Source organism: Saccostrea cucullata, unplaced genomic scaffold, assembly GCF_032062105.1.
Source record: "Saccostrea cucullata isolate Sc308-1 unplaced genomic scaffold, CSIRO_AGI_Scuc_v1 ctg90, whole genome shotgun sequence".
Lineage (NCBI taxonomy): Eukaryota > Metazoa > Mollusca > Bivalvia > Ostreida > Ostreidae > Saccostrea > Saccostrea cuccullata.
The window spans coordinates 743,187-768,794 of NW_026940868.1; the positions used below are offsets into that span (position 1 = coordinate 743,187).

Consider the following 25,608-nt stretch of genomic DNA (forward strand, 5'->3'; position numbering starts at 1 on the left):
AAAATAAATTTATAATTAAAAAGAGTCAGATATGAACAAATACAAAAATGTTTATTCTATATTTGTCTAAAAAATATGAAAAATACATAAAAAAAAAAATCAAGGTACACACACAAAAAAATTCCATTATGGACATGTTCATTTTCAAATGTTACAACAGACTATAAGAACTAAAAAAGTCATAGAGGGAGTTAAACATGCAATCTTCACACTGGCTGCTTAAACCTTATTTTTTACAATTGACTACATTGTAGTAAGGATTACAAATAATTTATATTTATTTGATAAGGAACTTAAAACATTTTTTCCTCATTTTAACCTAGTAAATAACATTGTTTTCCTCTACACGACCTGCCACTGCAGTATGGACATGTCTCTACCACCAGTCGACAGTAAGCGTGAATCATCAAACAGGAAGCTTACGTTAGTCACATGACTGCTGTGTCCTTTATATACATGTTTATCAGCCTGTAAAATAAAATATATATGTATTAAAAAAAAAACACTTTTTCCCCATAAGATGTTAATAACAGAAGCCTACGCTGTAGGGGAGTTTTTGATCTTGTTTCTTAATGCCTTTTGTCATCATTATACTTGTATCATCTTTCAATTTTTGAACATTTTTAAAATTATCAAATGACAATAATTCAAATCCTTTATTAGTAATTTTACTTTACAATTTTGCAAAGCTATTAATTAATTTAAAAAATAAAATTCAATCAAATTAAACAACACATGATGTATTTATAACATCAGGTGATCCAATCTCCAATGTTTTGGAGGTCCGTGTTTGCTCTGTCCTATTTTGTACCATTTTATGGACTTTTGATTTTGAATACTGTTCGTTATCTCCATGTGTTTCATCAGGCTGATACTTCTGAGGTTAACAACATATATGAAGATTGATCTGAGGTTAACTCCACCTACCTTAGGCTGAGAACATGGGTAGTGGTAGAGATTCACTTTTCCAAAGTCATCAGCACTGGCCAGAATTTGACCATTGTGGGATCTGCAGACATTGTTCACGTCAGTACCATCTGCTCCCTCAGGCCACACACCTAAAATTTCATATTACAGCTATAAAGTGCATTGAAATTTTTATCCAAAAATTTTGAAATACACATGTACATAGGAATAATCATACAAAATATTATTGAAAATGCATTGCTATAACTATGAAACTTATTTAAAACACAAACAAGTGCATGTGTTAAGACATGCCCACAGACTGCTGCTGGCTCAATATTTGCCCCTTTCAATGAATACATTCTTCTCCATCATTCAGATATTTGAGTGGTAAGTACCTGCAGCATTAAAGGTTAGGGTACAGTATCCAGTGGCCCACTCTACATCTCTGATGGCAGAAATGTTAATCTCTTGTTCACAGCTTGGCATCATCCCTGAAATGTTTTTGAATCAGAGGTAATGCTATTATATAAAACAAATTTCTCAAGGCAAAAGTGGTAGAGTCAGTTTATAGAGACCTACAGTACAGAATTTCGTAGTCTCCTGAGTTGCTCCGTAGGTAGGAACCATCAGCCGACCAATCTAGATGTGTCACAAAGCTGCTGTGTCCCTATTGAAAACAAAGATGGTAATAAAATAGTAAAAGTACAAACTGTATGCTATGCAAACATGCATAATAATTGACTACAGAAACCTGAAGCACATTTTTTAAAAATCTTCCAGAAATAAATTTTCCTGACAAAATTCATTCTCTATAGCTAATCAACACTCAAACACAAGTTTTATAAATTTTTACAAAACAACAAAGGAAACTGTAATCATAATTTACTTACTGTGCATTGTCCAACCGCATTATATGATTTTCCTCCATCTGCTACTTCATAGATGTAGATGTGATTATCTCTGGATCCAAGAGCAAGGTAGCTGCCATCTGTAAAAGAATTTAGTCTCCAGATATACCATATACTAGGGTATATCTATTCCTAATTGGAACTTCATAAAACTTTTTTTTCATAATAGATGTTTGCATATTGATTCATTTTTACTGACAAAACCTACAAATGCTTGAAGACAATTTTTTATTACTGAACTATCATGATCCAGTGTTTGTTTCAATAGGCATATAATAATAAATTATGATTCCAAATAGAACTTGTGTGAACATGACTATTGTGAAATCAATGTTCATGAGAGACCAAAAAATTAAATCATCTATAAACAATTATTTTTCAGCATAGTTATAAGTAAGATCTCTTGCATATATGAGCTACCAACAAAATTACAACAACAAAAAACCAGTTAAATTTTGCCAATGATCATTGACCACCAGAGTCTGTATATAAAATTATGAACATACACTTTGTAGACTACAGATCAATCAATCACTCGATCTGTTACTGACTAGTTACCTGGTGAGTACTGAACACACTCAATCTGTTACTGACTAGTTACCTGGTGAGTACTGAACATACTCAATCTGTTACTGACTAGTTACCTGGTGAGTACTGGACACACTCGATCTGTTACTGACTAGTTACCTGGTGAGTACTGGACACACTCTATCTGTTCGCTGCCGTCAGTGTTACTAGTGACCACTTCTTGTGTCTCCATGTCCAGAACAAACCAGGCTCCCGTCCCACTCCCAATGGCAGCAACACTTCCTTCAGGGTAAAAACAGCAGCTGTGGGCTGGCTCCTAAAATGGCTCAAAGTTTTCAGATCTCACTTTTGTTTGATCACTAAGTGCATTTATATATAGCAATGGAGAGATTGTAATTATATTACTTTACAAAGCTCATTGTAGAGTACATCTTGTTAATTACAATTAACAAGATCCTCCTCTACATTTGATTGTCATTAGAGTTATGTAAATGTTATTGTCTAATGAATAAAATTAAATATTTTCATTCAAGGTAAAATCATAAATTTTCAAAGACAAAAACACAGCTTATGGTTGAAAACCAATCAGAGGTCAGGGTATCAGCTTAACAGGTCAATGGTCATCAACATAATATAATACACTAATAATGGTATTAATAAACTCCAATCCTATCAGAATCTTTCTTTAGTCTATACTTACTGAGACTTCTGTAGACCAGATGACTGAACGACTTGTGCTGTCCCACATATAGACCTGCTTGTCTGACCCACAGGTCAAGAACTGAGGCTGGCTAGGGTGTGAGGCAAGTCCCCATAGCTCATCCGTGTGACCCTACAGAAGCATTTTGATAATCAATCACCAAAAAATAGGCAAATAAGATAACTTACACATCCTTTCACATTTACAATAATTTTAATGAAGAGAAGGCAACACAAATAATATAATATATACTTTATTTTAACGATATCAAAAAAATTATTGTCTATTGTTTATGTGTCTGATTATGACATAACTACCTGTACGATGGCATTGAGTTGTAGATCAGGGGAACCCTGTAATATACAGTTCCTAGTGGTTCCCACCAGAACCATCCCTTCATTGCCTTCATTCAGCATCCTCACACCCCCATACTTCTCCTCTAACTGTAATAGGACATCTTTACATGTGTTTGTACCTCTAGTTGAAAGCGAGTGTATTCAAATTCTTTATCAGCTGCAGATCAATAGCTCTTTGAAAAAAAATATATTTTTTCGGAGAGCTACATATCTGCAGCTAATTCTTTATATTCATAAAAATATTTTTTATAAAATCCAATTATTATTTTCTTGAAATATGCAGTTATTATTATTCTCTTGTTTTTTTTTTTCTCCAATTGTGCTACTTTACAATATTGACCAATCTTTTCTTTGTACACAAGAATTTGATATATCACCATTTTTTCAAATGATATATATCTAGACAACCTGAATATTGATTGATTGATTGATTGTATGCTGTTTAACGTCCCTCTCGAGAATTTTTCACTCATATGGAGACGCCACCACGTGCCGGTGGAGGGCTACAAATTTTGTCCTATGCTCGGCACTCAGGGCCTTTGAGCAGTGAGGGATCTTTTTCGTGCCAGCACCTACTGCGACAGGGGGCCTCGGTTTATACGGACTCATCCGAAGGACCAGTCTCCACGTCCCACAGTGGGATTCAAACCAGCGACATAAGGATTGACTCCTTACTTCGCGACTCTAGAGCAGACGCTCTAACCACTGCGCCACGCGGGCAAACTGAATAATTGAAATGTTTATTATTATGAAATATTCAATAATTTATAAAATAAACTACTGATCCAGGTAGATCCTGGCACCCCAGGTGAGGTGTATACTGAGGGCTTCTTTGGAAGTGTTGCCTCAGAAATATGTTGTATGATATTGACAATAAATCTATTAAATAAAACCTGTAGTGGGACTTGCATTGCTTGATTTGTTTCATTATAAACATGCAGGTAAAGAGATTTGCATTGAATAGTCATTGATTAAATAACCCTCTAAACTTACCCAAGTCTAAATATTTAAAAAGATTCTGAAGCACTGATAAAAGAGAACGATTCATAAATATTTGCACATAAGAATATGGCAAAGAAGAAAATCTACAAGCAAGACAAACTAATTCTGACTGTTGTCTTTGTCGAGATGCTGTGTTAATAACCTCTGTCTCTACCCCTGTCTTTGTGTAGGAGCTGACTTAATTACTTCTGTCTCTACCCCTGTCTTTGTGTAGGAGCTGACTTAATTACCTCTGTCTCTACCCCTGTCTTTGTGTAGGAGTTGTCTTAATTACCTCTATCTCTACCCCTGTCTTTGTGTAGGAGCTGTCTTAATTACTTCTGTTTCTACCCCTGTCTTTGTGTAGGAGCTGTCTTAATTACCTCTGTCTCCACTCCTGTCTTTATGTAGAAGATGACTTAATTGCCCCTGTCTCTATCCCTGTCTTTGTGTAGGAGCTGACTTAATTACCTCTGTCTCTACCCCTGTCTTTGTGTAGGAGCTGACTTAATTACCTCTGTCTCTACCCCTGTCTTTGTGTAGGAGCTGACTTAATTACCTCTGTCTCTACCCCTGTCTTTGTGTAGGAGCTGACATAATTACCTCTGTCTCTACCCCTGTCTTTGTGTAGGAGCTGTCTTAATTACCTCTGTCTCTACCCCTGTCTTGTTGTAGGCACTGTCATACTGTATGATCTTTCTGTCTTTTCCACCTCCAGACAACACAGTTCCATCTTTCATTACACATACAGTGAAAACCCCACCCTCATGTGCTCCCTCAATGGCTTGGGAAATTGTATTGCTTCCTTTAAAAATAATTAAAACTTGAGTCGTTTAAGTTCATTTTCAAAATATGTACAATCAGGTTTCTAAAGGAAACTGATCAATTACAAGAAACATGTTCATCAATTTGAATTAGAAAAAAAAATTATATTAAGGAAGGTGAATTTATCTCACTTACTAATAAAAGAAGGTGAAATCCCTAGAGCTGTGATCCAAGCTTACCTTGTGGCCAGATGAAAATGTTTCCATTTGAATCTCCAGTAAGAACATCCCCATTTTCAGCAAATGCTAGACATGACACATACTTTGGCTTTTCATAGTCCTAGGAAGAAAAAAATTACTGCAATACATGTGTACAAGGGTAATAAATGACATTTAAAGAAGACCATCAACATATGGACAAGAACCAAAAATCTTATTAAGCAGAACCTATTGTTTTTAATGTTTCATTGTACATGAAATATTCCTGTTTTCTCCGAGAAGGAGTCTCCCTCTAACGTCCAGAAGGACACCTGCCCTTGACCCCCGCAGGTGATGATGCTGTTCTCCTCCAGGGGGTGGAACTCAGCTCCCAGCACAACTTCTGTTGAGGACTGAAAAATAAAATTTTATTGAGAAAGCAATGTATCATTTCAATTTGATTTAGTTTTCTTTGCTTATTTTTTGTGTTTGTTTTGTCATATCACCCATTCTCAATATAAGGGCTCAAATAATGTCGCCTCATTTTCATTTAAAAGAAATACCACTGATGTAATTTTTAAATCAACATTATAAATAGTCATATAACAATAAATAAGAATTCATATAATTATCGATCTGAAAAGGTATTTAAGGAGTTCCAAATTCAAATATAGTAGCCTATTTGAAATGTACGTTACTGTCGCCGAGGCAAATATTATTCTGAATCCCCTCTGTGTAATATATAGTTTTGATTCTCAAGTAAAAATTTTCTGATAAGTTAAAACCTTGTATCATATATATTTCTTTTCATAACAATAAATACATTTTCTTTGTGATAATAAATAATTTTTATTGTTCAATGTCCCTGTCGCTTAATTCTATTTCAACCAAATTACAAGCAAACACAAAGATTATACACTTGATAGTTTTGTTCTCCTTTATTTATTGATGGGCTAAATTTGAAATTTCAAAGGATTAATTACTCCTACTTAGATAATGTAACATGAAAATGAACAATTTGAGCAACTTTTATAAATATGTTTACGGAATGAAAGACATTTTCAATCGTAGAGATAAGAAAGAAATGTACGTTACCTATATTCTTCCATTAAGAATATATATTAAGTAGAAAATATGAGACGACTCTGAATAAGCAACCCCTTGTATCCTGTAAACTGGCAAAGACGTTTTGCTTAACACAATTAAAAATTATTTTTTACATTAAAAGTGATCATTTGAAATGTACGTTACTGAAATGTACGTTACCATGAAATTCGAATTAAGAGCCAGTCTGCGAGAAAACCATGCAAAATTCAAAAAATCGTCCAAATGGAAGGTTGCAACTTAGGAATTTTTAGTGGCTTAAAATTTTCTACATAAAGGTAGAAGTCAGAATATCCACAAAAAAATGTCGAACCTTGCATCTATTTTTAGTAACAGCTCATTTGCATATTTGTCGAAAATCACACAAAATTTAATGGAAAATGTATGCAAATTGATCAAGTCAAAAAGTTACCTTTTGTCATCAGTTTATTTTCAAATTTTGTTTTATTGTCAAAGTCATTGTCCAATTAATGAGGAAAAACTTAAATCAAATGAATATTTTATTTTTTACACATCTATTTATAGATCCTAAGTAAATGAGTATGATTTTTTAGCCATTTTTAGACGCTCGTTTCTCTCAAGACCAAGGTTGAAATTAAATCAAATTAATTGTTACTTTAAGAATGATCTTAGGTCTACTCTGTATTAAAATATTGAGCTTGGGAAATAATATCTACCTGCTGTAAATTAACTTTGAAATACCATATTTTGCTACAATTTCACATATTTTAAATAACAGTCTTTTACCATATTTTTGGATTATTTCTATGATATTTAAAGAAAAAGAGAAGATTCTTAATCTAATATATTTTTTAGAAGAGGAATAACTGATTTGGACACTTCATATAACTTTCTTTTGCTTATTTTACCCTCTTGTTACCAATTTGCTGGAGTTTAATTGTTATCTCCCCTTGTTGGAACTCTTTTGTATTATTGGGTAAAAAGTGACAGCTAGGTATGTCAATATGGAAAGAAGAAAGTTATGTATGATCATTTTTTCTTCACCTAGGGAATTGTTGTGGAGTATTATTGCACTATGATAGAGGGAAAACTTATTTTAAGATACTTGAATGTAAAAAATAACAATTTAGCTTGATTAAACAAATACATGTAACAGGCCCATAGGAAGCAATTTCAGTGTGGGGGAGGGGGGACAACCTACATTATCAACTATAAAAAAAATACCAAGAATTCCATAGAAAGTAATAAAAAAATAAAAGTTCATTGGATGTTTTTTTTTTCTATTTTGGGCATATACATGTAGTAGGTATATTTTCTATAGGGTTCTGTCCTCGGGGAATCTACATGTATTTCATGGTAATTAACGTTTAACAGATACAAAATTTTTCCTAACAAGTACAATTGAATAGGAAATTAAATCAAATAATAACATATTTTTTTTCATCAAAGTATACATTTGATATTTTGTTTAAGGCACCTGGCCCCGTTCAAGTTCAAGATCATTTTATTCACTCAAACCATTTCAGGTACATGAGGACAATGGAGAATATTTGCAACATATACATTCAGGTCAGAGGACAAGTATATGATATACATAATCAGAAATGAAAAGGAAAAGAAAAACACATATGAAACATGTAATAATGAAATAAGTGAGGGATAGAAAAATCATGGAGGAATGACTAACTAAAATCATATATTTTCAATATAAACGCACTTAGTTTTCTAAGTGTCTTAGCAACTTCTTCTTCTTCCATCATTTGAGAAAATATAAGAAAACAAACAGGTATTTGATTGCATACTCTCAACAAATTCAAAAATAATTTGTAATTTTAATCTACATGTAAATTGTTTAGGTTTCATTAATTTAGTAAGTTTTTGAGTTAACCAAACACTGTCATTCCTAGGAATATTTTTAATTTTACATTACATACTTTAAACTACTGTGTTACGTAACATTCATATATTGATAAAGTCAGAACTCACATTAAAAATCATCAGCTCAAAAGGAGATGCCACCAATTTAGGTACCCCACCGATATAGGACCCTCCACGATAAATATTGGCAAAATTATTCGGGGGAGGGTACTATCCCCCCCCCCCCCCCCCAAAGAAAGTATGAGTCGTTACTGCAGCCAAAACTTTGCTAGTTTGCAGTACAAAGTGGTAAAAATTTAATACTGACTATATACATGATAAAAGACTGTGTAGCGGACAGTATACATGTATAGGGAACTTGTACTGCCTCGCCAGTGAGCTAGCTTTTCTGGTGATGCGGTAGAGTCTCCCTCCGGGCAAGTTGAGCAACGGCGAGCCTGTTTAACCCTTGGATGGGTGACCGCTTCTTCACGTTACAAAGTTGGTGGCAGCGTAGTGACTGGTGTCCTGCTTTAGGAAGTCTTAGAGCTAGGACTTAGTGTCCATACACAGACTTCGTGTCTGTGGACGGCAGAGGTTGCCGTATCTGAAGTCAGGTTCCAATCTGCTTAGAAAGCTCTAAGACTAGGACTCAAGTTAAGCAACGGCGAGCCAGTTTAACCCTTGGATGGGTGACCGCTTCACGTTACAACTGGATTCATATTTATTCAAATTGGGGGGAGGGGGGGCTATCAAATTTTGCCAAAATTATTTTCAAAACATTATTAATAAAATTGTTTAAGGCTGTGTAAATTAATATTTGATACTTTTTCTGAATAACCATAATGGTGTTATTAATACATGTACCATTGCAGACAGAGATAAATTGTTTTTTTTTTAATGTTATATGTATCCACTGAAAACAGTTGGGGGAGGGGCGTGTCAGTCAATCAAGGTCAGGATATTAAATATACGAGTATATCTAGTACCCAATCGTTTAACCCCATCCACCTCTCCACAATTTACATACTAATATTGAAATGGATAAAATAATGAAAAATGAAAAGGGTTCTAATTGCTAAAACGAGGAAAGAAAAACGGAACGGAAATATTTCAGATTAAATCACCTTAAATAAACAAATTTATAAACAATATATATATTAGAAATTCAATCCCCCATTATTTAAATAAAGTTGATTTATTCATGTTCATAAAATCTCTTATTCACAAAAATTGCAGTCATAGCAGTGACGTAGAAACGATTTTGAAAGGGTCCCGGGGGGGGGGGTTAAAATTAAACTTACCTGAAAAGAATTTGCCAAGCGAAAAAAGAAGACAATTGTTTGATTCGGGAAGTGGGATAAGAGTAAACTCCAGCATCTTTCATTTTCTTAACCTCCTTTATGGAGCTTTTTGTATAATATCCCCTGTCAGTATTTTTACAAGATTGTACCAATTTAAAATTGACAGAAAGCAAACAACTAGCTGCAGAACTGTAGCTCTCCGAAAAAAAACATATATTGATAGACCGGAGAGCTACAGTGCCACCCATTGAAAAAACTGTATATTTATTGCGCACAAAAAAAAAATGCGCCGTTTCTCGATATATTTCTCCGTGTTCTTAATACTGTCATCTCAAAATTTTACCAACTGTGTGTTCCTAACATATTCTTTCACCGTTTCCACAACAAAACATTCCTTATAATTGTTTCTAATAGCCCTCCTGGACCTGGAATTGAGAAGATATTTCGGTCTAACGCGCTTCGTACAGATGTAAACCACAGGTGAGGACAGGACCCCACCCCCCCCCCCCCCCCACCCCCCTTCGATATAGACCCCTAGGCTTTTTCGAATTTTTTCTCATAAAATATCTTTCATTGCCGTATTTGTGATAAGATCTATACCAGCAAATCGAAAAATTACCTAAAACAAACGTTCTATTAAATCTACCCTACATTCTCTATAGAGAGGGTAGATATTTTTATAAAATGTAACTTTAAACCTTTGAATGGGTGGACTTAACGCCCTATTTTGGATCTTTTTGAGATTACTCTAACAAGTTGAAAATAAAGTGAATCCAAAATATTTTACAACCACTAGAAAGAGCGACGTATACATGGTTATTTTAGCTAGAACATATGTACAAAAGCAATGCCTTATTGCCATGAATCAAAATTGAAACAACGATACATTAGTGTCGTCTTCCGGAATTTGACATGTACCCGGAGTGGTTTTTAGGTCGCGCTATCAATATTAATAGGAGGCGGGGCTATCGATCGGTGTCATTGTTGACATTTCTCTCTCTCTCCATCTCTCTCTCTAGAAATTCGAATACGTGTTTGAAATATTACAGCGATGTCATTATGATTTTTTTTTTTTTTAAATGTGAGGACACGCAAAATGAAAACAACATTTAATGTGCTAATTTCTGAAAACGGCACCAAACATAGTGATTTACATCTAGGTCAGGTTGAAGATTTTCCACGAGTTCACTCGCAGGTGGACATCACGTGATGAATTGTAATATTTAACAGGTCAATCGAAGTAATAACAATGGAAGCGAGAAGTTTGTTTAGAACATGTTTTTTGTTAAATTAAGTGTGAGCGCACATTTGTCGGCTCTTCTCCTTTAAATATGACATTATTTTGTTCAATATACAACTACAGTTTTCGTAAGAACAGCCGACAAACATGCGCTGACTATGTATTCAGACGATGAAAAATACGTGACCCTGATTATCTATTGATATTCAACAAATCTTCAGGCACCATGCCTTCGATATTTATTTAGTTTACCTCGAAAAGAGCATTTTAAATTCACATCCGTACCATAAATACCAGTTAAGATATCGTGGGTTTATATGATGGAAAAAAATTAACATTTTATGGAACTTAAATTTGCAGCATTTTTTCTGGCTAGTTAAGTCCACCCATTCTAAATTGATAGGATAGATTATATCACATTGTATTGGGGGGGGGGGGGTCCTGTCCTCCAGCACCTGTGATGTAAACCATGCCGTTAATTGATAAAGGAGTAAGGACTTTATTGAAATCTAGCCGTTTTTGCAATTGAGGTAAGAATTTGGAAGAATTAATCTAGAACCAAGCGCATTTTTTATGCGCAATAAAAATACAGGTGGCACTGTAGCCCTGCGGTCTATCAATATATATTTTTTCGGAGAGCTACAGTTCTGCAGCTAGCAAACAACTTACTGAAGGCTCAAATTTTATATGTTCAAATCTCAAATTTTATATGAATGATACTGAGTCCGTTTGAATTTAAATACTTGTAATTTCCCTTTTATTTATTATAAAGAAACTAACTTACAAAATGTAAGGAACATATATATTCATATGATTGTTGAAAAATTGCAAGTAAGCCAATACAATTTATTATGTTTTTTTTTTCATTCTAAACAATTGGCAAAATGCTAATCCTCATATTAGGGGTAATTTCTGACAATTTAGTTTTATTTAATTTTTGATTTTAATATTTTTCACTCTTAATTATTATTTCAAAGAAAATGTTTACATGTTTCAACATCTAACAACAATTATTTATAATATAAAGTACTATATTTGACTTTGTAACCCACTTGAGTTTGAGCAATTTTTTCGAAAATTGGCAATTTGTAAATCCCCATATCTCAATTATTTATTATTTCCCAAGCTCAATATTTGGCAAAGATAATGTTTAGAGTTATATTTGAACAATTAAATAAAAAAAAATAATTTCAAAGATTGGTCTTGGAAGATTTTGGGCATTAAATTTGTAATACTTTTGGCAATTCTTGAAAATTGGCATCATGCCAATTTTCAAGAGTTGTCTGCCCTTTGATATATTGCATATTTGATTATGATAAATGTGAATTTTGAAAGAACATAGTCTTATGTTATTCAAAATACCTTAATGGAAATGCAAGTTTAATTTTGAGTAAAATAAATCAAATGTGAATTTTACCATTTTTCTTGAATTTTTTAAGTGCATTTGCACTTAAATGTGCAAAAAGGAGGTGGCGCTGCCTACGGCTGCCATGTTGAATGATGGGAATTTTTTTGGTCATTTTTTAATAACATATTATAAAGTCTAACTACCCACCAAATTTCATTAAGATATGACAACCTTCGATTTGGACAGTTCTGCATGGTTTTCTCGCGGACTGGCTCTTAAGTGAATCTCGCACGAATTTTCATGTATTCTCATACTTTCACACACTCGAATGTGTACACAAAGGAAAGTTTCAAAGGTTGGAGGTCGGCTAAATCCCAAAATTAATGAAAAGAAACGTTTCTGCTTAGGAAAAAAAAATATTAAGGTCAATTTTATGTAATATAATTTTGATACCTGGTATATATTTCTGAATACGAAACCTGTATGATGCATTTCTTATGATATGCAAGTTCAAATAGTATCAATATATTGCGTGTCTAACGTACGCTTGTGGAAGAGAATTGATTTTTATATTTGAAATGTACGTTACGTATGGTAACGTACATTTTACGTATTTCTAACTGACATATTTTTTTAATTTAGTCAATGAATTGCGTTTACACGAGCGAAACAAAATTATCGTTACAATCCATTTGACAACTGGCCACATAAATCCATCTAAATGCACCCCCAATCCTCGTAAATGTTTTAGACTGTTACCACATGCTAGAAAATTTATTTTTAAGTGTTTTAAATTCATCTTTGACAACCTTTTTGCAGGTGGTTTACTTTTAATATGCGACTTTTCGTCAATATTAATTTAATTATTGTTGATAATTCAAAATAAAACAATGTATGCATAGGCTTATAATTGGTATAAAAAAAAGAAACAAAAAAAAACAAATAAACCCAGAACACAAGACGGTCACGTACATTTCAAATACTGAAAGGCACACAATACTCAGTTTTGTTTGAATCATTGCATTTTGGGTTATATACTGAGAGGAAAAAGAAACGCATAATAGCATAATAGCGAAATATATTTAACTATAAGGCCGAAAATTATGAAAATTGGTCAAATGTGTATTTTGATTACTGTGCACTAAAATTGCTGTCAAAATTACTCAACCATGAAATGTATGGCGTCACGTAGGGGAAATGATAAAAAGCCAAAAAACACGTGCATGTTGATGATGACAATTTTATGATCACATTTTGTGGTGCTAATCGATGCATTGGAGATATAGACATCGTTTTCCGCATTTGAAATCAGTATAAATTTCGTGCAATCATGGTATGGCTGACGGAAGTTACAATGGTTCCAGTAATTGAATTGCGTAAGTGAATGAAAAGGCAACAAGATGTTGCTGTGCAGTTTGTTTTAAACTTTTCAACAAGAAAGGGTTTTTCAGTTGTCGGAGAGTAAATTAAAAGGTTTCCAACCAACCATGGCGGTGACGTTGACGCGTAACAACGTCACATCAAGACAGGGCTTTTCATCATGTCACCTCGGTTGTTGTCAAGCTATTATCACTGAAACCGATATTTATACAGAAAACTATCATACCAATATTTTCACCCTAAAATTGACAGAAATTCTCTGCTCTAATTTGGTCCGCGAGCTTGGCAACTTTAACGTCGATTTTACTCTCACGCGCGCACGTACACGTCATGTGCGTAATGTTTTTAGCATGTTCACTCTGGGAAAGTGTAGCCAGTGTTTGTCGAGACTTTCTCACAAACATTCACGTGTACCAAACCAGCTGGATTCTGTAAATTCTATCCTAAAATGAAAATTCGTGGCACTCATTTGGCGGGGGGATTTGTTGGCTTTGGAATAATACAGCTTCTATCAACCATTAAGACTATTGTCGGAAGAGTTGAATAATAATCAAATGAGAAAGATAAATGCTCTGGTGAACTCAATGCACAGGAAAATTCAAGGCTGTTACCAATGTGCAAGGGAGATTATGAGAATTTTTATTTTAATTTTGGGGGGTATCGACATATCAATTTCAATAACTCAGGAATTATCAGTCAAAGTCACACAAGATTTTGGAACTTGTAGATTAAAGATGAATTAAAATGTTTGATAACAATGCTGGAAAACATTTTTCGAAATAATAATTTTAATTTAATTTAAAAGTAAAATATGCGTTTCTTTTTCCTTTCAGTATATTTTTCCAGATCTGCTGAAAAGCACGTATGTTTGTGATTTGAAAAACGATGTTGCAACATACTAAAAGAAATTGTTAACAAACTGTCGATGGATATATTCGGAATATAGATTTATGTTAAGTTTCAATGGCCATACACGAGCATTTGTTAGATCATAGCAAAATACGTCTGACTCTTATATTTTTTTGTCTGTACCTTTGCACACAGGTAGAAGTAACTAGGCTACGACCGGTGTCAATTTCAGCGAAAGAGCACAAAAGAATGGTAATGAACTGAGGTGGAGGGGACTCCCCAATAATATGTAAAATGAACGTTACCGAAGTGACGAGACATAGTTGATGACAAATAACCTTTTTTGTTACATTATAATTTCTTAAATTACTGCCTTAAAACGCTTCATTGAAATGATTTTTATGTCAATAATTGCTTTTTTTCTCAGTATTTTCTTATTACTTATTTACATATTATTACAAGCTTGAAATGTACGTACCTACTCATATTCTGAGCAATCGTATCTTTATAGTGGTGATTGTGACATATAACACAATGCGATTATATAGAGAATCTTTTTGGAATGAACTGAAACAAAACGATGAATTTTTAGATTAATTTTAAGCTTTTTATTAAACAGAAATTTATCTTGAAATGTACGTTACATTTACGCAGTTTTCTAAATCGGCATGGATATATACTGAAAGGAAAAAGAAACGCAGGGTAAATTTTTGAGGTGAATTAAATTTGTTTTTCTTAAAATATGTTTTAGTTTTCCTATCTAACTTTTAAAATCATCTTTCAAAAAGATATAACCAAATTCCCATTTCATTTTGTCTAATAATTCATGAGTTATTGAAGCTCATATGACGATACCCCCCAAAAGTGAAAATCGAAAACTCTCATTATCTTCAATGTCTCTCCCGTGCATCTGTCGGAGTCTTATTTCTTTTCTGCATGGAATTTCATCAGAGTGTTTATCTTTCAAATCCTGGCTATAGTTGGCATAAGTAACCACGCAAAAAGATCAGTCAAATTGCGTGCGCATGCGCCAGTGAGAGGAATACAATAGTAAGTTGACTGGCTCAAAAAACCAAATTGCGGAATTGTTTTCTTTTAAATTTCGTATGAATGTAATGATTATAATCGTCTACTGTATAAACGGCTGTTTTTGTGGTAGTAAGGTGGCGATTTAAGAGATGGCAGGACGAATAACCCGCTCGTAACATGGCTCTGTTTCGCGTTAACGTCATCGTCACGGTTGATTAAAAACCATGCCAGACCCTCTCTGACAACGGGTAACAAGTTTTATTAGGGAAAATTTACAAAAAACTGCTTAGTAAACCTTTGTTGCCTTTTTCATTAATTGGGCAATTCGAAAACAAGACCCTATTGGACTTCCGTAAACTGTACAAAGATTGCAAGAATTCCATAATGTCTCTTAATATTGAAAAACGATGTGCATACCTCATATGCACAAATAATGCAACAAGACTTGTTGGAAAACTCGTCGTTATCAAATTGCACGTGATTTGGGCTTTTTAGCGTTTTCACTACGTGACGTCATAAATTTTACGGTTGAGTAATTCTGAATACTGATTTTGGTGCACAGTAACCAAATTTCTCTTCTGACCAATTTTCATAATTTTCGGTCATGTGGTCAAAATTTTTTCGAAGATTATGCTTCCCTGCGTTTCTTTTTCCTTTCAGTATATGTTAAAAAGACAGTAACTACAAAATTGAATTTTACTACATGTACATGTTAGGTTCCAGTATCTATAGAAAATGACAAGATTCCAAACTGATCGCTCTAAACAAAACAGAGAGAGAAATTTAAAGCATATATTTAAAAAATGTTTTTATACATCTGGATCAAAAAGTAACCCTTGTTTTTTGAAAGGAAAAATCAAACGCACGTTCGTATGCCGAGAAAATATGTTGCTGACAGAGTTGGTAGGATGTGCTGGTGTCAAGATGAGATATTCCAATTGTGATTTGAATGACTACATCTTTTTTTACATATCTTTTTGGACATTGAAGAAAGAGTAACGTACATTTCAAGCTACATTTCTGAATAAAATCACCCTCTACTTTATCGTCTTGTCATTATTCCATGTTTTATAATTTGATGAAAAAAAATCTGGAAACAAAATCTTCAGATACTTTCTTTCAAAGGTAATTGATAGAAAAATTGTTATCTTGAACTTCATTTTTTAAAAAATCAGAGAGGCATTTGTGCCCTTATATTGAGAATGGGTGATATATCACTTCATAGTCATACAAAAAAAATACATGGAATCGTTTGGTATTTTATATTAGTACATTGTATGTAGTATATGCATTTAATTTTGAACTTGTTCATAATAAATGTGATCTTAAAATATTTTCTTATTCAACAAAGGGCAGAATGAGAGTTGAGTATACGCTTTGCCCGTGGTTTTCATTTTAGAAGCATCTAAAACTGTCTGGTATTTTGTTTGCAGACGACTTACCTTGGTGTCGCATATTTTTTGTGGACTATCCTGAGTCAGATCCCAGACCGACATGATGTGATAGTTGTTCTCATCAACAGCTACCAGATGATTACCGCCATCCTGTTAACAACAGTCAAATAGGTCTAAAAGTCTTAAAGATCATAGATTTTGATAATATCATGTCAAATATATGTACGAATGTGGATTATGTTACTGTTGAAAGCTCGAAAATCACAAGAAAACAATATAAAAATCCTGCATTACCAGTTTGGAGAAGGATAGACAGCACACCGCCTTGTCAAACTCCCCAATCCCAAGAACATGGAGTGTCTCCAGTGTAGACGAATCCCAGATCCTAACGTGGGGCTGTTAATTAATTATTAAAGTAACTGACCACATTTTATATGCTCATCATACATACGTATTAGAACCATACCCTTCATCAGTCGCAAAAAAAGAAAAGTTTACAAATTATAAAAGCATACCCAGAGTATATTAAAATGATGAAAATTTTAAAAAGGACATGTTAATACAAAAGACCTGGCCCCAAAACCATAAACTGAAAATAGACTTAAGTCAAAATTTTGATTTTTAATCTCTTCAGTACAGTTCGATGTATTAGCCTAAAAGTTTGCAACTGTGCAAAATACATCAATTGAAACAAATGTTGAAAATTTTATTTTGATATCGAAATTATTTTGAAAGTTATATCGATTTGAAATTTTGAGTTAAGTCTGTTCTCCGTTTATGGTTTTGGGGCCAGAAGAGGCGCGTAGCATCGGGGGTAGGGGGCGTTCCCCTTTTTCCCTTTTTTTCCAGACAAAACTTTTAACTATAGAAAATGGTCATCGAAAGTCTGATTGCAGTCTAGTTAAATAAGTGTACTTTGTTTGAGACTGAAAGAAGCTGGAACCTAACCCCCACCCCGAAATAATTTTAAGATTTTCGAGCTTGGGTAATTAAGTTTCTCGGGTTTTCTTTGGTTGTCCCCTCCCCCTTCCCCACCCCCTATTTTTCAAAAGCGAAGCTATGTCACTGCAGGACTAGAAGCAAACATTTTTAAAACACTCTACTTACAAGACTTGCTGACTCCTGAATGGACAATGGTATGAAAATCAATAAATATATTCAATTGTTACGATTTGGGTAATAACGTCTGAACACATATTTGGGTGGTACTTTTACATGCCATCCAATGAATTGTAGTTCTTACTTGTCTTTAACATATATTTGTCTTATATATATATATACAAGTATTAATCAAATGTTGAAAAAAAAACAACATACCATTGATGCAACGTAAGAATTTTCATAGATGTACAATTAAATTTTATAAAATAGGATTAAATAATACTTGTTCGCAAAGCACCGTATATTACGTGGTTCAAAATGAGCATAATGAGAAAATAATTCAATATGTTATACACTTATTTTTAATAATTTTTTTATCCTTAATCATTGATTAATTTTTTTATTACAGAGGTTAGAGATATTTTCCTTTAAATTGAAATCCATTAGAGCGCAACGCTAGCTGCAGATCTGTAGATCTCCGAAAAAAAAAATTGATAGACCGGAGAGCTACAGTGCCACCCATTGAAAAAACTGTATATTTATTGCGCACAAAAAATTGCGCCCGGTTGTTGATTAATTCTTCCAAATTCTTACCTAAATTGCATAAAATGGAAGATTTCAAAAAAATCCTCTCTACTCTATCAAGTACTTTCGTTGTTGACATATAAACGAAGCATATTGGACCGAATTATCTTTGAAACCAAAATGAAAGTATGAATAAGCGCAATGTTCGATAATTGCAATATCAGGGCCAGGAGGACTATTAACGATAATTATAAGGAATGTTTTGTTGTGGAATGAGTCAAAGAATATGTAAGGAACACACGGTTAGTAATATTTTGAGATTCCAGTTTAAAAACATGGAGAAATAAACCGAGAACCGAGCGCACTTTTTTGTGCGCAATAAATATACAGTTTTTTCAATGGGTGGCACTGTAGCTCTCCGGTCTATCAATTTTTTTTAGGAGAGCTACAGATCTGCAGCTAAGCGCAACGCCTACATTTTCCTTTAAATTGAAATCCATTAGAGAGCAACGCCTACATTTTCCTTTAAATTGAAATCCATTAGAGCGCAACGCCTACATTTTCCTTTAAATTGAAATCCATTAGAGCGCAACGCCTACATTTTCCTTTAAATTGAAATCCATTAGAGCGCAACGCCTACATTTTCCTTTAAATTGAAATCCATTAGAGCGCAACGCCTACCTTGCCTTCTTCAGCGTCATGCCCCGCCACCTGCCCAGTGGCCACTCGGACCTGGTCAGGATGAATAGCCAGGCTGAAAAATAATCTCTGGGACATTGAAATGATTTACATAATTATAGACACACCCCCCCCCCCCCCCCAAAAGCAAACAAATTCGTCTGTGAACAAATTTACAATAATTCTTTAAATCAAAATTCATGTTATATGATTGTTAATAAGCTATTTGTTTGTTTTAACTTAAAAAATCTAGATATTAACTTTTTATCCACTACTCACACACTCACCACTTGACGTCATCAGTGTGCCCTATATAATGTCTCTGGGCGTTCTCCTCGATGTTCTGGAGGACGACCGTGGCGGCGGCGAAGTAGATGATTTCCCCGCTGGGGAGGTAATACAGGTTAGAGCGGCAGTCTTTACCACGGTATCCATAGCTTTTAGTTTTAAGGAAATCTCTTCTTTACCAAATTTGTTCAGACATTTTTTTTCCAATTTGATAATAGTAAATACTGTGAATCACTTTTTTTTTGCGATATCTTTATTTTCACGAAATTATGCGAGTCTGTCTGCTCGTTAAATTACATTCTCGCATACAAGTATATCTGTTTATAGGATTATATTCAACCAAAACCATAGCCCACAGAAATTTTGCTTATTTTTAAAAATTTATACCAATTGGCTATCTCGCGAAAATAAGGTGTCGTGAAAATATAGTGATGTGCATGATCAAATACAGGAAAGGGAGTTTAAATTTTTCTACCTCTACTAATATCATAATTTATTAATCTATTTGACAAGGGGGGGGGTCTACAAAAACCTTTAAAGTCGTTGCGAACATTACTTGATGTAAAATCGAAATATACAGTACCTGCGCAAAAAAATGTCAAAAAGTAGACTGTTTATTGTGTACGAAAGCCTATTAGGATTAATCTAGAGAAAACAAATTAAAAGGCGTTATAACGACTTTCTAAAAGGCGTAATAACGCGAAAAAAGGCGTTTTAACGCCTTTCGATTCCAAAAGGCGTTATTATGCCTTTCCATTCTAAAAGGCGTTATTACGCCTTTCCAAAAGGCTTTATTTTGAATACATGACTATAATACATATTTAGCCCAACCGAGGGGTGGTGCAGAATTCTTACCTTTTGGACCTGAATTTTACAATTTGATATAGGACTAATTTCTCCAAAAAATATTTAAACAGATAACAATTAGATTTCCAGGAAAAAAGATTTTTAAATGCGTCATATATTTTCAATGTTGAACCAACTAAGTCCTTCTTTAATACCAGACACACCTCTACCAAGGATCATTGATTTCAATTGCTCATTTTACCTATGCAAATAGTTTGCCTGCTTTTTTCCAAGAAGTGAAGAGTAAAAAAAATGACATGAATTTTAATCCATGGCAAGCAAAGCTCCAAGATACATCTGTCTATATCGTATCTTCACAAGTAGTGTTGCCTTCTCTAAATACGAATGCAAAAAGTTGTCAGTGTGATGTGCAGGAATATAGAGAATTGCAAAAATAAAGATGGTTTTAATTAGATATTTCAAATATTTATTAACATAAAATAACACCTTTCCATTTTCCATTTTCCTTTTCAAGTAGGTCAGTAGTAAGAGTGCGAATGTGGTACCCCCCACCCCCCAATCACACATACACACTTTTGGGTAAAAGTCTTCAGTGCTATACAGAATAAATATTATAATTAATTATTGGGTGCTTGGTTCCTGAATATTTTGTTGCAGTGAGTAAAACTGTGGCAAATTATTGCATTTAAACAAAGTTTGACTGAGAAGTCCCCCCTCGAGTTTGGCCAGTAGAGTGGGGGTGGTGGTGGGGGGGGGGGGGGGGGGGGGTAAGAGCACAGGCCTGTTAAATGCAAAATAATGGTTATTCAAAAAGCGTTATAACCTCTTTGGAAAGGCGTAATAACGCCTTTTAGAAAGGCGTAATGCCATTTGGAAGGCGTAATAACGCCTTTTAGAATGGAAAGGCGTGATAACGCTTTTTAAAAAGGCGTAATAACGCCTTTAGAATGGAAAGGCGTAATAACGCCTTTTCAAAGGCGTTATAAACGCCCTTTTTTGCGTTATTACGCCTTTTTTTCTAGATTGATCCTAATGGGCTTTCGTAATTGTGTTAACTTTAAAAACAAAATACTTTTTTAATATTCAATTTTCTTGGACATGTGAAAAATTTTGTGTTGAAAACAAGCAAAATGTGCTACATTAAGAAATTTAAAATCTCATTAATCCCATACTAAGTAATCCTTTTGTGAATTAAATAGTTCTACTTTTAACCTAGCAGAGTCGCGCTTTTTATTTTGCCTTTAAATAATACTGATGAACTGATTATTACTATGCACGTACATGTATTTTGAATTTTAACAATCGTCACCTAGTCATTCAAAACAAGAAGTTTTATCTGTTTGTTTTATAAATAAGGAAGAAACAAAAGTACCCGTAAATTTTTTTTAGAGTCAGAGTATATACTGTACATAACAAAAAGGATGAGAAAATTTTGAGACGCTTCCACTTGGTGGAAGTGGGTTACAAATTTTATACCTATGCTCACCGGCAATCAGGGTTATTGAATATTGAGGGATTTTTTTCGTGCCAGGACTTATTGCTTCAACCGGTTTTTACGGAGTGAAAGGCCCCCGCGTTCCGCAGTGGAATTTGAACTCGCGACGAAGATCAATTGCACACTCCCCGACTCTAGAGCAAACGTACTAACCACTGGGCCACGCGAGTGACCAAAGCAAAATATATAAGTGCAGCAAATAATAAAGATTCCCCGACATTAAGACCCATTACTCGTGGTTAGTTAAGGATACACCCACTCCAGTTGTAGACTTTCAGAAGGTGGATCAGAAGTTGTTTCCTCCACAGTAGTGGGGGCGTACAGATAAATAGGTCTGCCCTTCAGGTAGATTTTCACATCTCCTGATGACAACGAAAATAATCATACAGAATCTTGTTTGTTAATTAATATTTTACACAGTGACATAAATATCATAACAGGTCTTCATTTTGCGATGATGGAGCATTGAACACGATCAGAATTTTTATTTGGCATTTTGTTCTTCGTTAAAAATGTATTAATTTACATAGGTTATTCATTTTAAACAGCATTCATTTTAAAATCTATCTATCATTCATTTCATAAATTTATTCATAAATACCTGCGTTTTCTTCGCCTCTGTAAATAAACAAAGAAAATATAAAACAATTTGTCAGAAACAAAAGGTCCCGATATTGAAAAACGTTATTTCAACGTAGAAAAATTATGTATATTCCTCAAAACAAAACAAAAATTCACTGTTGTTATATATCTAAATAATTATGCTATAAACTTCAAATTTAAATTGCAATTAACACGTTACACATCCTTCTTTTTTGAAAGCTTTCAGATGTGCAAACAGACTACCCCCCCCCCCCCCCCTCGGCCCAAATATAATTTTTCTAAAGTTAGTGGCAAGGCTTTGTATGGGTATCTTCTTGAAAAAGACAGAACTAATATATTTTATATGTCGGGAAAATAAATTAATCAGCAAGGATAAAAGACATTGTTCAATAAATGTAGATGCACGTGTAACATCCAGATAACCTAGAAATACTAGTGAAATCAGATTTTTACTCCAGAGCTGCAACGTGCATCAACATATTAGAATAAAATACAAATCCATGTACTATTAATGAAAGTTTTATACTTACTCCATTTCCTGTGTTGAAATGCTGATTGATAAATGCTCTAAAGCATACAAAAAATCGGACTCAAACGTAAATACCGCTCTTATAATAATTCCACTACAATGGAGTTTTCATGTAATGGGAAATTAAAGTGTAGAGGATTTGCATGTTCAATGTCTTTAAATATAGGGTATAAAAATTTTGCACGCTCGAATGCAAATCAGTCTGAAGGACATACGCAAGGTACCTTACCTACTGATAATTTTTCTAGATATCATTAATTTAAGATCATAGTGCCATCAGATGTTCATAGCCAAAAATCAGAATGCATTACCAGGGGTTTTTGAAAGATATCAAATTATGAAAATGTTTGCATTATTCAAAGAAAAATATACCAAAATTACAAAATATAAATTCCAGATTTTTACCTATCAAAATTTGTTTTAGAAGAGGTGGACAAACCCATAAATACTAGTAGAGTGACATTAAAAGTATTGTACACAGGCCCTTCATTTTGTGGAACTCTTCAACTCCAGGGAAAAACCCTATTAAGTTAAAACTACTTTGCGTATGACCTAAAGTCAATTATAGGATAACTTTGTCGGGAATTTTTTTTAATACAAAATTAATTACATTAATTGTTTATTCGTTTAAGATGATAAAATACATGTACTCTCCTTTTGGCTACACAGGATTGTTGTCCTTGTTGTAGTTAGTGAATAAACATGTTGTCTTTTTTACAAATGTGTATTATTTTTACAAATTGTGTACTGTATTACTTTTACAAATGTGTATTACTTTTACAAATATGTACAACTTCGTTTAATTTTTGAAAATGTTTTCTCATAACTATTAATTTTGTTTGACATGGGAAGACATATTTCACATTTTTGGTACAATCATTTTGCATATAGTCGTAATGCAAGAAGTATGCATTTCTTAAGCATTCTGCATTAGCAGACTATCATAAAATACAATGATCCCCCTATGAGAAAATTTTCATCTACCCAACTCAATAAAAACTTAACATGTATACTGCTATGTATGCTGCGTTTATTTTTTTATTTTGAGAACTCCAACTCCTTATATATATACCTGTATATATATATCCAACGGCCCAAATGCATATTATTTGGCCTATTTTTGGATTGGTACATCTCTGTGTTAATCCATGAATCACTTTTTTAAGTTAAATATCCAAACTTGTCAATGTTCAAAATATATAGGTTGGAGATTATCAAGTTATTACCCCCCCCCCACTCCAACCCTCTTTAAAAAAACAAGAAACTAAAGAAAGTCACTGTGACTGCTTTAAAGACAACACATTACAGTCATGTTGCGTATTCTCGAAAGGGCCAATGTTGAAAAGGAAATTTTATTATGACAATTTAGTGATAGAAAATATGAAAGAATTTAAATATTTAAGCGTTGTTTTCTCACGTACGGGTTCATTTTGTAAAAAAAAAAAACAAAAAAAAAATCTAGCTGTATAAACGTAAATACCGCTCTTATAATAATTCCACTACAATGGAGTTTTCATGTAATGGGAAATTAAAGTGTAGAGGATTTGCATGTTCAATGTCTTTAAATATAGGGTATAAAAATTTTGCACGCTCGAATGCAAATCAGTCTGAAGGACATACGCAAGGTACCTTACCTACTGATAATTTTTCTAGATATCATTAATTTAAGATCATAGTGCCATCAGATGTTCATAGCCAAAAATCAGAATGCATTACCAGGGGTTTTTGAAAGATATCAAATTATGAAAATGTTTGCATTATTCAAAGAAAAATATACCAAAATTACAAAATATAAATTCCAGATTTTTACCTATCAAAATTTGTTTTAGAAGAGGTGGACAAACCCATAAATACTAGTAGAGTGACATTAAAAGTATTGTACACAGGCCCTTCATTTTGTGGAACTCTTCAACTCCAGGGAAAAACCCTATTAAGTTAAAACTACTTTGCGTATGACCTAAAGTCAATTATAGGATAACTTTGTCGGGAATTTTTTTTAATACAAAATTAATTACATTAATTGTTTATTCGTTTAAGATGATAAAATACATGTACTCTCCTTTTGGCTACACAGGATTGTTGTCCTTGTTGTAGTTAGTGAATAAATATGTTGTCTTTTTTACAAATGTGTATTATTTTTACAAATTGTGTACTGTATTACTTTTACAAATGTGTATTACTTTTACAAATATGTACAACTTCGTTTAATTTTTGAAAATGTTTTCTCATAACTATTAATTTTGTTTGACATGGGAAGACATTTTTCACATTTTTGGTACAATCATTTTGCATATAGTCGTAATGCAAGAAGTATGCATTTCTTAAGCATTCTGCATTAGCAGACTATCATAAAATACAATGATCCCCCTATGAGAAAATTTTCATCTACCCAACTCAATAAAAACTTAACATGTATACTGCTATGTATGCTGCGTTTATTTTTTTATTTTGAGAACTCCAACTCCTTATATATATATATATATATATCCAACGGCCCAAATGCATATTATTTGGCCTATTTTTGGATTGGCACATCTCTGTGTTAATCCATGAATCACTTTTTTAAGTTAAATATCCAAACTTGTCAATGTTCAAAATATATAGGTTGGAGATTATCAAGTTATTACCCCCCCCCCCCCACTCCAACCCTCTTTAAAAAAACAAAAAACTAAAGAAAGTCACTGTGACTGCTTTAAAGACAACACATTACAGTCATGTTGCGTATTCTCGAAAGGGCCAATGTTGAAAAGGAAATTTTATTATGACAATTTA

At 33.5% G+C, this 25,608-nt stretch overlaps 1 protein-coding gene across 1 annotated transcript; it reads right to left on the bottom strand.

Annotated features, from left to right (window-relative positions):
- Positions 1–81: 81 nt before the first annotated feature.
- LOC134256497 (echinoderm microtubule-associated protein-like 1) lies at positions 82–22,934 on the bottom strand. The gene is made up of 19 exons (XM_062739135.1): positions 22,838–22,934; positions 22,306–22,322; positions 21,958–22,066; positions 19,402–19,551; positions 19,118–19,190; positions 17,918–17,932; positions 17,105–17,206; positions 16,859–16,960; positions 5,620–5,757; positions 5,387–5,486; positions 5,030–5,187; positions 3,363–3,488; positions 3,046–3,177; positions 2,505–2,661; positions 1,800–1,897; positions 1,489–1,576; positions 1,305–1,400; positions 928–1,058; positions 82–468 (listed from the first exon to the last, which is right to left on the bottom strand). Exons 1-19 carry the CDS (start codon positions 22,840–22,842, stop codon positions 343–345), a joined length of 1,923 nt encoding a protein of 640 aa, XP_062595119.1. The 5' UTR covers positions 22,843–22,934; the 3' UTR covers positions 82–342.
- Between the last annotated feature and the right edge of the window lie 2,674 nt (positions 22,935–25,608).

Bases quoted from the DNA above. Each gene is read 5' to 3' on its own strand.
- LOC134256497 (XM_062739135.1), bottom strand. The intron at 3,489-5,029 runs GTAATTAAGACA...GTCCTATTACAG, and splicing joins AGACAGGGGTAGAGACAGAG to TTAGAGGAGAAGTATGGGGG. The intron at 2,662-3,045 runs GTAAGTATAGAC...GAGCCATTTTAG, and splicing joins TCTGGTCTACAGAAGTCTCA to GAGCCAGCCCACAGCTGCTG.